The following is a 15,277-nucleotide window of genomic DNA, read 5'->3' on the forward strand; positions in this document are numbered from 1 at the left end:
CGAATAGTTGTTATTTTTTAAACGGTCACAATGCGTGTACAACGACCTGTCTACACTCAGGTATTTTGGTATTTCTTTTTTTCTTAATTAATTCTTCTCCATGTAAAATATATAGTTATTAAAAATATTATTCATGTACAGGATGAACTGAAAAATGCGGGCGATTATCGCCCAGCAGAAGCTCTCTCTGCTAAAGGTCTCTGGCGCCAATGGACAACTGCCGCATTGAAACCGGCTAATTTATCAGCTTTCCTACGTCGAAGATTTCCGCTAATTGACTGGCTTCCGAAATACAATTTCAGAAGCAATTTTCTTCACGATCTCTTGGCCGGTTTAACTGTCGGCATCATGCTCATTCCCCAGTGTATGAAATGAAATTGTCAAATTTATGATTATCGATTTTTCGTTTCTTTTCTTTTTCCATAATCCCTATTAATGAAAATTAGGATCTATCTACAGTATATCTAGCTTGAAAATAATTATTTACAGTTTTGCACTGTATTGTATCATTCGTATATTATTAATTTGTAGCTATGGCATATGGCACTTTGGCTGGTTTGGATCCAGCTCATGGATTGTATACGTCATTTTTTCCTGGCCTAATATATTTCATTATTGGATCTAGTAAACATAACTCTTTTGGTACGATGCCTTTTTTCAAATTGTAAAATGTTCTCTTCGATCAAATCAACAATTTCAGGTGTATTTGCTGTAATCAGTATGATGGTTGCTTCTGCTCGATATCGAATCATACCAGAAAATGGTCATAATCAATATTGTATGAAATTTAGATTTGTGAAATTGAAATGCATTTTTTTCATTGCTTTTTTTTCAGCTATTGATGAACATAAAAATACATCACACCATATTAATGATAATAATACTTTGAATCTCGGGACAGCTTTAACGCCTCATCAAGTTGTCGCTAGTTTGACTTTCGCTACAGGCATGTTTTCGGTATTGAATATATTGTCTTCAGTGAAGAAATTTTTTTCAAATAAATTTTCTTTTCAGCTACTATTAGCTGTGCTTAATGCCAGCTTTTTGTCATTGCTCATATCAGATCAAGTGAGCGCTGGTTATACAGCCGGAGCTGGTATACACGTGTTTTCCGCTCAAATTGACAAAATACTTGGAATAAAAGTGAATCGTCATTCAGGACCATTTAAGCTGCTTTACGTGAGTAAATTGTTTTTTTTTTTTTGAATTTAATTTGAATTTAATTTGATTTGATTTTTATAGCTGTACAGAGATTTGATTTGCAATATAACGTCGTCTGAATGGATTCCGTGCGTCATGTCGGCAGTAACTTTTGTGGTGTTGATCTTTTTCAAAGAATTTTTAAATCCCATCATTGCCAAACATTCCCGTTTTTCCGTACCCATTCCGAGCGATTTGATTGTTGTAAATTACGTCATTTATTGTGTGAATTTTAATTAATCTTTCTTTTTGTTTTCAATTTAAGATTGTCGTCGGAACGTTGTTTTCTCATTATTTAAATCTTTCCACGTTTTCTGTCGAAATGGTCGGTGAAATTCCTTCTGGGTAATTTTTCACTTTTCAATTATGCAACGTGAAAAAGAGAAAAAATAAACATATTAAATCAATTCTTTTCAGCATTCCATCGCCAACTTTGCCAAATTTGCATTTGATTCCGCACATTTTTGGCGACGCTATCAGTATTTCCATTGTTGCTTATTGTATTTCCATGTCGTTGGGGAAGCTGTTTGCTAAAAAGCATCACTATGCATTGGATGCCAATCAGGTGAGTGATATTATTTTTTTTCTTGTTCTTTTAAATATTATGTTATGGTTACTGAAAAATCAATTTTGTCCATATAATGTAAGGAATTGTTTGCCTTGGGAGTGATGCAGAGTATCAGCTCGATTTTCGGATGCATACCTGCCAGTGCGGCAATTGGTCGATCGATGCTTTTGGAAAGCAGTGGCTGTAAGAGCCAGGTAAAGTTGCATCAACAATTCAATCAAATTAATTATTCTCTGAATAAAATTATTCTATTACAGTTTGCATCACTCATTGCTAGCTTGATACTGCTTGTTGTTATTTATTTGATTGGTCCATTGCTCAGAGATCTTCCTGTGGTAATTAATTTTTTCTTTTGTTTTTTTAAAAAAATATATATTATATTTTATTTTATTTTCAGGCGATTCTTTCAGTGATCATTGTTGTTGCATTGAAAGGCATTTTGAAACAAATTGGCGATGTGAAATTTTTATGGCATGTTTCCAAAGCAGACTTTGTACGAAAGCAATTTGAAATTTTGAAGAAAAAAAATGATTTTTTGTTCTTCTTTAATATTCTAATTTAGGCTGTTTGGTTTGTCTCATTTTGGGCTACGGTAATTTTGGATTTTACTTACGGCCTAGCAGTTGGCGTTTCTTTTGCTTTCACAGCTTTTGGATTTAAATTTATTGGGTAAGTAATATTCTGTTTAAAATGCAATGGAATGCTTTTTAATGAGAGAATTTTTGAGAATGAAAAAAAATTATTTTCAATTTCATATTGAAATTTCAACTTTGAATTATTTCTTTATTATAGCCCAAAATTGTCAACACTTGGCTCGTTTGAAGAAACAGATCTGTACTTGGACAAGCGATTGTATTTTAAAGTAATTCCAAGTAGAATGGTATGTGGAAGAATTGATGTTTTCAGTTTTGTCTTTTCTATAGGTAAATGATCTTCCTGATGTGCTTTTGTTCGCTTGGCGAGCTCCATTGTTCTACGGAAATGCAGTGTGGTTTGAAGAGCAGATTATTAAAATTATCGATCATTCTGCAAGTTTTAAAGGGAATTATGTGATGGTAATTTTGAAACGTTGAAATTTATTATTCAAAAAAATTTTAGCCATTCAACGAGTGGTTGTATTTGTATATTTTGTTCAGAGGCGAAGAGGCGAGGATAACATTGTGTCTGGGGAAAGTTTAACAGAAATTACATCGTCTCTGCAACGGGATATTGAAGATGAAATAAATTTGCCTTCCAAATCCAATAAGCTCCATATTGTAATCGACTTTTCCCACGTAAGTTACGTCGATGTTGTCGGCATGAACGCATTGTCGAAGGTATTGCTTTTTAACATTTTTGTTCTGTTGTTTCTATTCTCAGTTATTCATTATTCAAACGCAGGTAATGGCAAGAGCATCAATATTGAATGCGAACGTTAGCATAGCCTGTTGTCTGGGTAAGAAGCGACCATTTAAAAAAATAACGTTATTTTCCAAAATTAATTCTACTCTTTTTAGATGAAGTTGAACAAACGCTCCTCAGTGCTAGTCGAGATATTCAAATGTTGAAAAATGTACATTTTTTTCCATCAATTTACGATGCTGTTTGCTATTATACTCGTTGTTGATTTATCATTATTATTATTATTATTGTTGTTGTTGTTGTTGTTGTTGTTGTTTTTCAAATTGTTCCTTATTATTCAATGTTGTAAAAGTAAAGCATTTTATTCACAAATCTGTTTGCGTTTAGTTGGAATCAACAACAGTCTACAACTATTTGAATATATATTGTTTTTTTTCTCTTTTGATTTTCAATTTTTCAGAACAATCATTTTAGCTATTGGAAATATGAATATTAATATGTTGGTGTGAACTTCTGAATCGAAAGTGGACAAAAATATATAGATGGACGATTTTGATTTGAAAATCAACGAAATTGAGAATCAGATTTCTCAACTTTTTGATGTAATACGTCTGGAATTGAGAATGCATAATTTTATCTTTCATTAACTGGATTTATTCACGTTGTCAGGTATTTTAGGATCCATTTTTGAAAAATAGTCTATCCTCAAAAGTGACGATCGATGAACTGCGCCAGGAAATTGCAATTTTACAAAATGGATCATTGAAAATATTCATCAGACGTTTCGACGGCAAAACAATAGGTATTGAATGTTTTGGATGAGGATTGAATTATTCCATTTAATGCATAAATTAAGAAATTGATATTGACAAAAATGCTACAGTGAAAGAGTTGAAAAAAGTCATACAGAGAACATTCAGCCGCAAATTGTACAACGAGTCATCAATCAAACATATCAACTGGTATGAAATATGAATAGAAAAGAGCAAGAATTGTTCTTTTGGTTTTTTGTTACAGGGCTTATGTTTGGCGTACATATTGGTTACGATTCAATCAACAAAAGCTTACTGATAATCGAGCACATATTTACCGGTATGTTGTTGTTATTTTGATGAAAAGGTTCTGCATATTTATTTTCATTCACTTGTGCACAGACTCGGCATAAGAGATGGATGTACGTTGCAGTTTTCGAAACGTTTGAAGAGAAAATGAAAAAAAAACATACATATACATATACATATACATATATATATATGTATATATCTTTTGGTTTCCACAGTGACATTGGAATTCAAAAAAGGCTATTTTTATTAATCAATAATAAATGATAATAGTAATTGGATAAGTGACAAAAAAATGGGGGAAAAAGTTCAAACACTTTTGTAATGCAATTTAGCACAGGTTGTACCGTCGTTGCAGATGAACATCGGTTCATTGGTATCCGGGTCCAGGTAAGAAGTTAGACGAATTGTTTTCCCAGTTTGAAATTGCAGTTTCTCGAAAAGTGCTTGCGACTTGTAATTGGTCGCAACTGCAACTATAAATTTGCATTTCAATTGTTCGGCTCTTCGAATGGACGCTTCGGTCGCCAGTCGACCAAGTCCTCTTCTGTAGTACTGCGGATGCACGGACAGTGTGCAAATTTCCAAATAACTGCTGCCATTCGGAATCACCTCCAGCAAACCTTGTCGCATGAAATTGACAAAATTGTTCATTTTGTTGATTTTTCTCTCATAATCCACTCCATCCTCATCCTCTGCGTTCAACTGTCCATTCATCACCGTGCCCAGTTGATTCAACGCGCAGGCTACAATTTGACCATTGTCCACTCGACGGATTAAAATTGAACTGTCACTTTTCAAACAGTGCAGGGTGGAATTTTTGAAATACAATTCGCATTCGTCCTTTTCAAGCTTGATTGCTTTGTTCAACGGCTCTTCGAACAGAAAACCTTCGTTGAGTAAGTTGACCAATTCCATCAAATGTTCTGGTTTGGCATTTTCCACTTTGTAGGCAGTTGAATTTTCCATCGCTCGCAACGTTCTCGGCTATGGTGGAATGTCTGCACTGAACAGAGTTTGCTTTCCAAAACTATATTCAAAATGAATTTATCGATTCAATTTTCCACCCGATTATTGCGCAATTAACAGCAAGAAAATGCCTTTCCAATCGCATTGAGGAAATATTGATGTTTTCTCATCTATGAAATTCATTCTCGATCGGTGAGCATACCTTGGATTTTATTCTTTTTTTCTGCTTTTATAAAACTTTTCCTCACAATTAATACCTGAAATAAAATCTCTAGAAATGAAAAAAATTATGTCATTTCACATTTTAACAAATTAAATATTGTGAAAGAAAGCGAATCACGTTTTCACTTGTGATCTTTGGCTTTTCATTAATTATTTTCATAAACAGTTCGCATACATACCTAAAGTCAATAATAAATAAGTTTCACGGAAAAATATTTATTCAACTTTGATATGTGTTTATTTTTTCTTTTTTTTGTTCAACTAATATATTTTTCTGTCCCTTTTTTATCTTTATTCCATATTTACTGGCACTTTACGAGTACAAGTATTTGAGACAGTATCAGTGAAAAGTAGGCATTATTTGTAATTGGGTGATTTTGAAATTTTGCTGACGTGGCAAAACAATACGTAGGCGGGAAATTTCAAAATCGACCAATCACTGATAATGCCTGTGATTTATTGTTATTGTTACTTGTTGTGATGTATACAATTTCATTTCAACCTTAATTATATCCGTTGAAGGTTCTGGTAATTTTTTTAAAATTTGGTTTGTTTATCGCAAGGAATAAGAATTTTTTTCTTGTAAAATGCACCAGTTAATGCGAATCATTTGACATTTGACGAAATAACAATAACGTTTTGGAAAATTGACAATAGCACCAAAAAAGAAACAGAAGACAACAAAATATATGAACTGAAAAAAGAAACTGGAAACAGTTTTTTGTTTCAAGAGTATGTTTATTCGCGTTTTTGATTTTTATCATTACTTAAAAGAATTCAGAACACAGCACTAATTATTCTTTTGGGAAAAATGCTTTTTTGAATGAAATTACGTAAAAGCATGAAATATTTCTTTTCATTTACAAGTATATTCAATACTGATGAAGCCAAAAAGCGCAACTGACGTAGATGAACAGGTGCATGCACTTTCGGCATTACTTCCACACTTTTGTCTTTTTTTGCATAACGATTTATGTTTTGTCAGCTTCAAGGTTCTTTTGCCATCGTTATCACTGAATGTTTATCGTGTAGTAGTGATATTTTCTTTCCGATAAGAAAATGCTTTTTTACTTAAATTTATTTTAAAATTTTTGATTTTTGAACTAAAATAAATGCTTTTTTTATTGTATATATGCATATTTATTTATTTATTTATTTATTAAAATCGTTTAAAACATTCTTATATGCAATTAATGTTGTAGGAAAATTTTGTCATAAATGGTTTGTTCTAGCAGTCTTAATCTCATTGTTGTTTCCTGTTGATTTATTTTGATAAGGTGACATTCGGTGTTGAAGTTTGCTTTTTTTTGTTTGTTTTAGATGTTTAATTTATTTTTAAATCTATGTTTTTAACTTAATTTAGTAATTTTCTTGTGTTTTATTTAAAATTTATTCGGTAACTTACGTTTGTAATTTAAAAATTATATCTTTAACCTTCATTTCATAAAAACTACAGTATGCATTTATTTTTCATATCTTTACTAAGAAAGTTTAAGATGAAATATCATCACTAAGTATTTTTATTGTTTGAAAAGTCCGCTTTTTTTGTTTAATTTTTCCCAAGTACATCCATAAAATATATTATTCAAGTCGAAATTAGGCCGGTTGCTATACATTTTGTTTTATTGAAATAATGATATTTTTATTCTAAAAGTTTTCATTTTTCAGTTTTCTTTGATCTTTGCCTATCAATTATGTTTTCCTCACTTACAAGCAGTGCTTTGCGCCCAACTTCTACCCCGTTTGCTGCTGCTGCGGCGTTGAGTAGTTCTGCTGGTGCTCATAATCCAAATAAAGATTTCGAAGTTGTGCAACCGCCTGATGACACTGTTCAAGCGTTGAAGTTTAGTCCGCCAGCGCTTGCGCAAAATTTTTTAGTATCTGGCAGCTGGGATAATGTAGTAAGTTGTATTTGATAAATTTTCTATGATCTGCCTACTTATGACGGACGTCATAACAACAATTAATACTATGTTTTTGTTTTGTTTTGCTTTATTTTGTCATGTAAATGGTTTTAATTTTTTTATTATATTAGCTCCGAGTGTGGGAAGTGAAACAGGATGGATCAACAGAGCCTAAAGCTGAGCAACGAATTCAAGGACCGGTGATGCAAGTTGACTGGTCTGATGTAAAGCATTCTTCATTTTGCAATATTCGAGTCATTTTAAAGTCATTTCTTTATTTTTTTTGTTACCTTCATTAGGATGGTACTAAGATTTTTGTTGCATCAGCAGATCGCCAGGTCCGTGTTTGGGACGTTTCAAGCAATCAGATGGCTACCATTGGTCAGGTAAAATGCAATCATGAACATAATTTTTTGTTTTTTCTTTCTTTTGGAAAATTGAAATTTTTAGCATGATCAAACAGTTTCAACCTGCAATTGGGTGCACTCCCCCACATATAGCTGTTTAATTACAGGTTCATGGGACAAAACAGTCAAGGTGCGTGCATTTTAATATTGTTATTTTTTTATCAAGTTGAATTTTCTAGTTTTTTTTCTTTTTTTTATAGTTTTGGGATATGAGAACTCCGAACACTCCCGCTGGTGTTGTTAGCATGCCAGAACGCGTTTATTTTGTTGACGTGGTGAGTCATTGAATTATTTTTGGTATTTGAGATGATTATGAAAAATTGCTATTCAGTTATTTGTTATTATACAAATGCGAACTTCAATTGTAAAAGTTTAGTTGTATCCAATGGGCGTTGCTTGTCTTGCGAATAGAGAGATCAAAATTTACAAATTGGACGGTCAGCCTGTTGAGGTGAAGTCGATGGAATCGCCACTGAAGTATCAAGTATGTTTGCAGTTAGTTTGAAAAAGTCCGAATCCAACTGCTTCGATATTGTTATGAATTATTATTTTTATGCAGACTCGAAGCGTGAGCATTTTTAAAGATAAAACAAATGGTGCACCTGTTGGTTATGCAGTGGGATCCCTCGAAGGACGTGTAGCTATTCAGTATGTGGAAACTGTTGATCCTAAAGCGAATTTTACATTCAAATGTCATCGATCTCCGGAATTGGTCAACGGTTTTCAAGAAATTTATTCCGTATGAAAAAAAGAGAATTATTTGAAGCATATTTTTATGCTAATAGCTAAATAAAAATGATAACGTACTTTCAGGTGAATGATATAGCGTTTCATCCACAGCATGGGACTTTGGCTACTGTTGGATCGGACGGTCGTTATTCATTTTGGGATAAAGATGCACGAACAAAGTTGAAAATGTCAGAAAAACTTCAGAATTCAATAACACGTTGCTGTTTCAACAAGACTGGAGATATATTTGCATATGCCGTTGGATACGATTGGTCAAAGGTTAGTTTTTTGATTTTTTTTAAAGTATCATTTTATATGATGATTTACGTCATAAAATTTTAGGGTCACGAGTTTCACAATCCTCAGACGAAAAATTATATTTTCTTGCATGCTTGTTTTGAAGATTTAAAGCCCAGAGTGAAGAAATGATTCATTCTCACTGGCAGCATTATTAATATGATGAAAAATTAATTTCTTGTTTTTCTGCACTATTTGTATAATTTTTGACTGATGACTTCAAAAAAACAATTATTCTGTTTTGTTTTTTGTATTTGGTCTTCTGTTGAGTTGTGTAGCTTGGAGTAAGTAATTTGACTAGCAGTTCTTGATATTCTTGCTATTGAGTTTGTTTTGTTTTCTTTTTTATGGTAATTATAATTTATCGAAGATGACGAAGAGCAATTGTTTTTTAAATGTGCAAAAAAATAATCGAGATCTCGACATTCGGCGTACGGTAAAAATGTCACATTCTGCGCTTCGATCCAATTCATCGATTTTGTTCACCGAAAGGTAAAAAAATGCTTTATTACCGAACGTTTGATGAATTGTTTTTCAATTTTAATTATGTTAATTTCTTCACTCGAGCGAAGGGGAATGATTTGAGTTTAAATTTGAATTTTCAAATTGTTGTGATTGCGATTTCTTTCCATTTTGTTTTTGAAATCATCGTTGGAAATGCAAGTTCAAGCACATTATAGATGTGTTTTCCTTCTATTTTAATTAACTTTTGTTATTTAAATGACACCAATGCAACAATAATTATTCATTTTCGCTTAGCTCAATAATTTTACACTTTCTGATTGAAAATTGTTACTTGTATTTATTTATTTGTTTTTTCATTTTGGATATATTGTCAAATTATGTTATACTGGTATTTAATAGAAATTAATTATTTATTAATATATAATATAATTATTTAATAGAAATTTAATAGAAAAGTGCAGATGTCATTCATTTTGCACCACTGCTAGCAATAATTGATTTTTCATTGTTCGGCACGTGACTTGAGAGCTTTTGTATTGAGTATTTTTGAAGATGAATCTTTTTCGACTTATCAAATTACTTCACCTTAAAAACTTACCTTATTAAGCAGGTAAATGTGAAAATTTATTTCTTTCTGTGATGAATACCAGATGTAAATTAATATCTGCATATTGTAAGAGGTAGTAATTTTATTTATTTATGTTAATTGATCGGTTTTGCTTCCAAAATGGTATGAATTTAGATTTTCTTTCGTAGGGTCGAGGAATTCAATTTCAAATTAAATAGTGTTAGATCTTTTTAAGTGCGAGTAAATTTAATTTTTGCAAGCAAATCACTTTGCCCAACAATATACTGTTCAAAAATTATTTGAAGCGAAGGCAATTTTCAGCGCAGACGACAGGACGGCGGCGCATTTTGATGATAAGCTTGCTTTTTAAAGCTTCAAAAGGGGCCAATAATTGATCACATTGCAGTGCTGTTGAATCAAATTGTTGCTTTTCTCAGTGCATATTAATTAAAACAACTGATTGTAATTACAATGATAAAATTGAGGAAGATTGTATTATTTATTTTTTGTTTTATTTAGATTAAAAAAATATTAATTAAAGCTTTCTTTTATTATTGTTGATCTAGATTGTTGGTTTAATTTCTCTCAATTTTGCAATTATCATCTTCGACAATCTTTCTGAAGTGTTGAAAAAAAAAATTTTTTTTTTCACAATGTGTTGTTTATTATTAATGAAAATGTTATTTATTCAACTTATCACTCTTTACAGTATTGATTTGTAAAAAGATGGAAAAGCTTCACATGTCAGGGCGTTTTCCGTAAAATTCCATATTATTATTTATAAGAAAAATATTTTTTGGTGAATTCAAGTAATGCAAAGTGATCTCTGGTTGTCAGGAGATTTGTTTTTCAATCAATCAATTTACATTTGCTGAACATATAAGCTACGTGATTTATTTTAGAAACACTCTTTCATCATATGGTTGTAATTTTACAGCAGCCTGGCAACCTCTGTATACTCTGTTTGTGTTATTCCTATTCAAAAATATTTTAATTCATCTCAATTTACAGAAGTATCCAATTGCATTTGCATATTGACTAATTACGCTGTTAGGGGAAATTTTGTTCAGCTTTTCAAATTTCACTCTGCATGTCACGTAGAATGTACTGTCGTCTACTTATTTATAAGCTAATTTTAATCAGAAATGGTGAAAACAATGTATTATTTAGTTTAGAATAATAATAACTTTATCGAGAATCAGTTTAGTATGGTTGTTTTTCTTTTTAGAATTTTTTAAATGATTTTTTATAACTTGGTTGTATTGTTTGAAAAATGTAAGAATCTTATATTATTTGACATTCTTATTAAAAAGTAAACATAATGTTTTAAACTTGTATATTGATGATTGTTGGAGAATTATGTTCAACGGTAACAATTAATAATAATCATGGCAAATTATTAATTAACAAATGGTTTTTTTTTCTTCTCTTTTCTTTTTGAGTGAATAAGTGCTTTTGTATGATTTTGATTGAATATGTATCATATCTGTTTATTGATAATAATTGTATTTGTTTAAGATTGTCAAATGATAATTTTATGGAGTATTTTTAAAGAAAGTGAAGGAGAAAATTTATTTAAATACGTCTTAAAATTGAAACAAACTTGCAAATCGAACAGTAATAATAATAATAGTAATAATAGCGACAATTATTATAAAATTGAAAACATTCAACAGTTCAAATTGAAATCCAACCCAACGTGCTTGTCGAATCAGGCAATTAGGTAAATTACTTGCCGGCGCTCGGGGATGCAGGTTGTGCACATCAGATAAAGGGCAAACTCGACGGCTTACTGAGATTGTTGCTTAAATTGGCAATCAAATTTCAAAAGAACCGTATTTCATACGTTGCATATTTGAAATCCATTTATGATTAAAAATAAAAATGGAAAGCGCGCATAAATATTGACTATGAAATTAATTGACTATTCAATTTTGTTAATTTTAAGAGCATTTACAAAAATGCGTTTGTAGTTGATGATGTAGATTAAGTGAAAATATATATCCATGAACTGTTTTTTTTTACCTTCTCAAGTTGAAGTGAATTGTTTGTTTGTTTATTTTATTGTATCAAGCAGTTGTAGCCTTCGTTGGAGACGAGCAACGTTTTTGAATGGAAGATTGCAATCGACAGTTTTGCAATTGGTTTTGTTTCTCAGCAGAGCAGGATCGAGCGATATAGGCGAATAAGGCTTCTTCTTCATCTTAGGCGAAGCTCTGGAGAGTTGTTGTTGTTGTTGTTGTTGTTGCTCTTATACTTATCGTATATGCTAATGGGTTTCTTAAATGAACAAATGTATATATATGCAGATGTATGTATCATCTATGAATAAGTAATGTATTGAATATTGAAAAAAAATTTTTTTCAAAATATATTTAAGTATGTTTGTTTTTTTTGGAAAAGTGGTAAAAAGAAATGATCAAAATGAAGCTTCAGAAATTATTTGCATTAAACTTGATTCCACCAATGTTAAACTGAGACAGAAAGTGTTGATTTTAGCTTGTGTAAAAGCTAAAAATTGGAAACTGACTGCCTTTTGTCGTTTGATTTTTTTTATTGATTTTGCATTGGTTTACTGTTTGTTGTGTAATTTGTTGCTTCTCCTCTTTGTTCGGCAAGTGCCTTCTTGCCTTCACTTGCCATCCACCCTTGTTGTTTGTTTCAACAAGCTCAGTTGTCAGTTATTATTAATAATTTGTATTTTCTTTTCAAATCGAAGTCAAAAATTATGACACGAAGAAAATTACATCATTTCCAATATTATAAATAAGCAGACATTTAAAATAATAGTTAATGTTGTTGTTGTTGATGATGATGATAGTAGGCTTTTCAGAGTTTTTATTTGAATAATTTATTTGTTCAGTGTCGACAAAAATGAGATAGTGCATAACTTTTTTGACAATTTATGTATGTTGAAAAGTTTCCACATGCAAAAGGGATGTGCTATTTTTTTGTTTAAATTTTTTCAGCAGTTTCAACTGTTGATATTTCATTGATATCATTTTCAATAATTTTTCACACGTTTGGTTTTTTGGTGTTGGTTGTTAAAAATTTTTTTACTTCTTTACATTGGTTGGCTGGACGATTGGTTGGTTAGTTGATTGGTTGGTTTGAAATTGTTCCGTCCCATGACAGCGGTTCCTCTTTTAGCATGGCTCATCTTTTGCTTTGCAATGAATGCCAAAACTGACGAATGGCGGCGGAAGCAAGTTTCCTTGCTTGAACTTATATTATAAAATGGGTGAGATCGATGCGACCCCAGACATTGAAGCGTCCAGATAGTGAAAACGTTTTGGTCCTAGGGTACCCCGGGCTTCCTGGGTCCGTTTGCATTGGTCGCGTGATATAAATTGAAGTCGCGCGTCATTGACACGGCAAATCGATCCTCCTTTTGTCAAATCGTCAGGAAATTCCAATCACTTGTTGGTTTGCTTTTATGCGAATTCTACATCCGGATCAGTACTGTCACTTTGGGGTGGTTTGCTTTATTTTAATTGCAATTTTAATTTTCTTCTTTTTCCTTTCTCTTTTCACAGAAATCACACATTGCATCACAAAAGATCACGTATTCCAAGTATTCCGCTTTGTCATTATATTAGAATGAAAGAGAAGACGTGAAAGCTTGTTTTTGTTCAAACAGCAGAAGTGGAAACTGCAAGAAGCACAGCAACAATTCCAACACCATTCACCAGTCTGATCACCATGGGCGCCAAAAATGGACGTCTATCCAATTCAGATATCAAAGATCTGGAAAAGTCTACATATTGTAAGTGATTTTCTTTTTTACATTATTGAATGATTTTTATTGATTTTTCTGTATCACCTTTTTGAGCCTCTTAATTAGAATATGCTTAAAATTTTGCTGCTGTTGTTGTTGTTTGATTTACAACACTACTAACTTTTACAGTTATCTTTAGTTTTTTTTTTGTATTTTATAATTTATGTTATTTAAAAATTGATATTTTCGATAATGTTCCGCAAGGCAATGACGTTTGCTTTCTGCTGTTCCTTGAAATTGGCATAATAATGAGTTGAATAATTGCTGCAGAGTGTGAAATTTTTATCAACATCACTTTCACTGATGTTGATAAAAAATTTATACAGCTTTGATCAGGTTAAAAATATCGATTGAAAAGTGATATTAACATCAACCATCGAAGTGAAGATCAAAATTTTCAATGCCAATGTGTGCACTGTTTTATTTTGATTAAATTGCTGCCACAGATGTACTTTTCTATGCATTCATAGATACTTCTATATAGGTATAGTAGATACTTCTCTCCCTCTCTTCTTTCCCCTCCCCCCTTCTCTCTTTCAACCGTTTTATATGCTTCAAACATGCCACATAGCAGCTTTTTTTCCACTGACGTGGTTATTAATTAAAATATACACTCCATTTTAATCAGCTTGCTATGTTGTTTTATAGCATTGACTGAAATGCGAGTGGGTGTTTTCCAACGGGTGGCTGTGTTTAATTTTTGCCAAACGTGCGAGTTATCATTGATTGTACTTTCACTTGGCTCTTCTTATTTTGTCAGGGACGATTTTTATGAATGCAATGCTTTTGGCACTGCTTCGACTTGGAATGCATGTTTTATTCATTCATTCACTCGTCACTTTATTCATTCATTCATTCATTCATTCATTGCTTACTGACCTTCCTAACGACAAGTCCACGACGGGGTTATTGTTAAATTAGAAAAAAAATTTTTTTTTAATATTATGCATGCATGATATATTAATTTATGAATAACTGCTTCACAAAGATGAACAGAAATGTATTAAATTTGTTGTTGTTGTTGTTGCTGTTGTAGATGGGGAAAATTAATTAAACAACAAAGCGAGCAAGCAAGCAAGCAAGCAACAAAGTGAATTTAGGTTGTATGAATGGAAAATCCGATTATTATTCAAGCCTAAAAGATTTACTAGCCTATTTTGCTTGTTTCAAATGCTTTGAACACAATTAGTCGATTGTGCTTAGTGCTGCTATTGTTGCACATTGATTTACGAAGCTGTTCTTTGTATGTGGATAAAATTTTAATTTAAACATATAAATAAATAAATATAATAAAGGATAAATTGAAAATTTTCTACAAAATGTACTTTTCATCTAAATTTATGTTAGCTGACAATTTGTTGCAATAAATGCATTTTTTGGCATCTGTTAGGTTCAAGTGATGTTTCTTTGTTTGAAGAAAAATGTTCTTTCTCTTCAACAGCAAGTTGCATCTAAGCTAGAATTTTTTTAACTGAAATTTTTTTTGCAAATTTTGAAAGTGCATTCTGAATTTATTATTTGAAAATAAGAAAAAAATAATTATATGGAAAATTTTTAATTTAAAAATTTATTGAATGCAAAAATAGTTATGCCTTAGGATATTTTGAAATAATACGGTTTTTTTATGATGCAGATTTTGATGCTGTTTGTAATTTGTTGCTTAATACATAGACTTCTTCTGTAATGGATGGTAAAGTTTGAAGAAGTTGAAGCATTATGATTCTTTGTAGTTTTTCTCTCTTCACATTCTTCCTGTACTGTTTGTTTA

General features: G+C 31.5%; 3 protein-coding genes across 3 annotated transcripts; all 3 read left to right on the forward strand.

The window, feature by feature from the left end:
* The first annotated feature begins 30 nt into the window (after positions 1–30).
* Tsp_06745 (putative STAS domain protein) lies at positions 31–4,950 on the forward strand. Its single transcript, XM_003380539.1, has 23 exons — positions 31–60; positions 142–331; positions 532–624; positions 701–763; positions 836–957; positions 1,015–1,179; positions 1,243–1,404; positions 1,466–1,545; positions 1,618–1,765; positions 1,849–1,962; positions 2,026–2,103; positions 2,166–2,261; positions 2,331–2,437; positions 2,561–2,648; positions 2,692–2,800; positions 2,867–3,084; positions 3,128–3,203; positions 3,265–3,320; positions 3,788–3,911; positions 3,966–4,071; positions 4,127–4,201; positions 4,506–4,560; positions 4,603–4,950. The coding sequence occupies exons 1-23, from the start codon at positions 31–33 to the stop codon at positions 4,948–4,950; spliced, it is 2,703 nt and encodes a 900-aa protein (XP_003380587.1).
* A 1,384-nt stretch (positions 4,951–6,334) lies between these two features.
* On the forward strand, positions 6,335–10,126 carry Tsp_06746 (mRNA export factor). The gene is made up of 12 exons (XM_003380540.1): positions 6,335–6,353; positions 7,030–7,262; positions 7,397–7,519; positions 7,565–7,651; positions 7,716–7,802; positions 7,873–7,947; positions 8,049–8,156; positions 8,232–8,411; positions 8,486–8,680; positions 8,744–8,818; positions 9,069–9,134; positions 10,037–10,126. Exons 1-12 carry the CDS (start codon positions 6,335–6,337, stop codon positions 10,124–10,126), a joined length of 1,338 nt encoding a protein of 445 aa, XP_003380588.1.
* A 2,855-nt stretch (positions 10,127–12,981) lies between these two features.
* Positions 12,982–13,505, forward strand: Tsp_06747 (conserved hypothetical protein). The gene is made up of 3 exons (XM_003380541.1): positions 12,982–13,052; positions 13,088–13,209; positions 13,375–13,505. Exons 1-3 carry the CDS (start codon positions 12,982–12,984, stop codon positions 13,503–13,505), a joined length of 324 nt encoding a protein of 107 aa, XP_003380589.1.
* Positions 13,506–15,277: the final 1,772 nt, after the last annotated feature.

The sequence above is a fragment of the Trichinella spiralis genome, assembly GCF_000181795.1.
Source record: "Trichinella spiralis strain ISS 195 chromosome Unknown Scfld2, whole genome shotgun sequence".
In the NCBI taxonomy this organism is placed as follows: domain Eukaryota; kingdom Metazoa; phylum Nematoda; class Enoplea; order Trichinellida; family Trichinellidae; genus Trichinella; species Trichinella spiralis.

Bases quoted from the DNA above. Each gene is read 5' to 3' on its own strand.
- Tsp_06745 (XM_003380539.1), top strand. From the start codon at position 31: ATGCGTGTACAACGACCTGTCTACACTCAG. The intron at 1,963-2,025 runs GTAAAGTTGCAT...ATTCTATTACAG, and splicing joins GCAGTGGCTGTAAGAGCCAG to TTTGCATCACTCATTGCTAG. The intron at 3,321-3,787 runs GTACATTTTTTT...CAGGTATTTTAG, and splicing joins ATATTCAAATGTTGAAAAAT to GATCCATTTTTGAAAAATAG.
- Tsp_06746 (XM_003380540.1), top strand. The intron at 7,520-7,564 runs GTCATTTTAAAG...TACCTTCATTAG, and splicing joins CTTCATTTTGCAATATTCGA to GATGGTACTAAGATTTTTGT. The intron at 7,803-7,872 runs GTGCGTGCATTT...TTTTTTTTATAG, and splicing joins CATGGGACAAAACAGTCAAG to TTTTGGGATATGAGAACTCC.
- Tsp_06747 (XM_003380541.1), top strand. From the start codon at position 12,982: ATGCGACCCCAGACATTGAAGCGTCCAGATAGTGAAAACGTTTTGGTC. The intron at 13,053-13,087 runs GTCCGTTTGCAT...TATAAATTGAAG, and splicing joins GGGTACCCCGGGCTTCCTGG to TCGCGCGTCATTGACACGGC. The intron at 13,210-13,374 runs GTTTGCTTTATT...TTCAAACAGCAG, and splicing joins AGTACTGTCACTTTGGGGTG to AAGTGGAAACTGCAAGAAGC.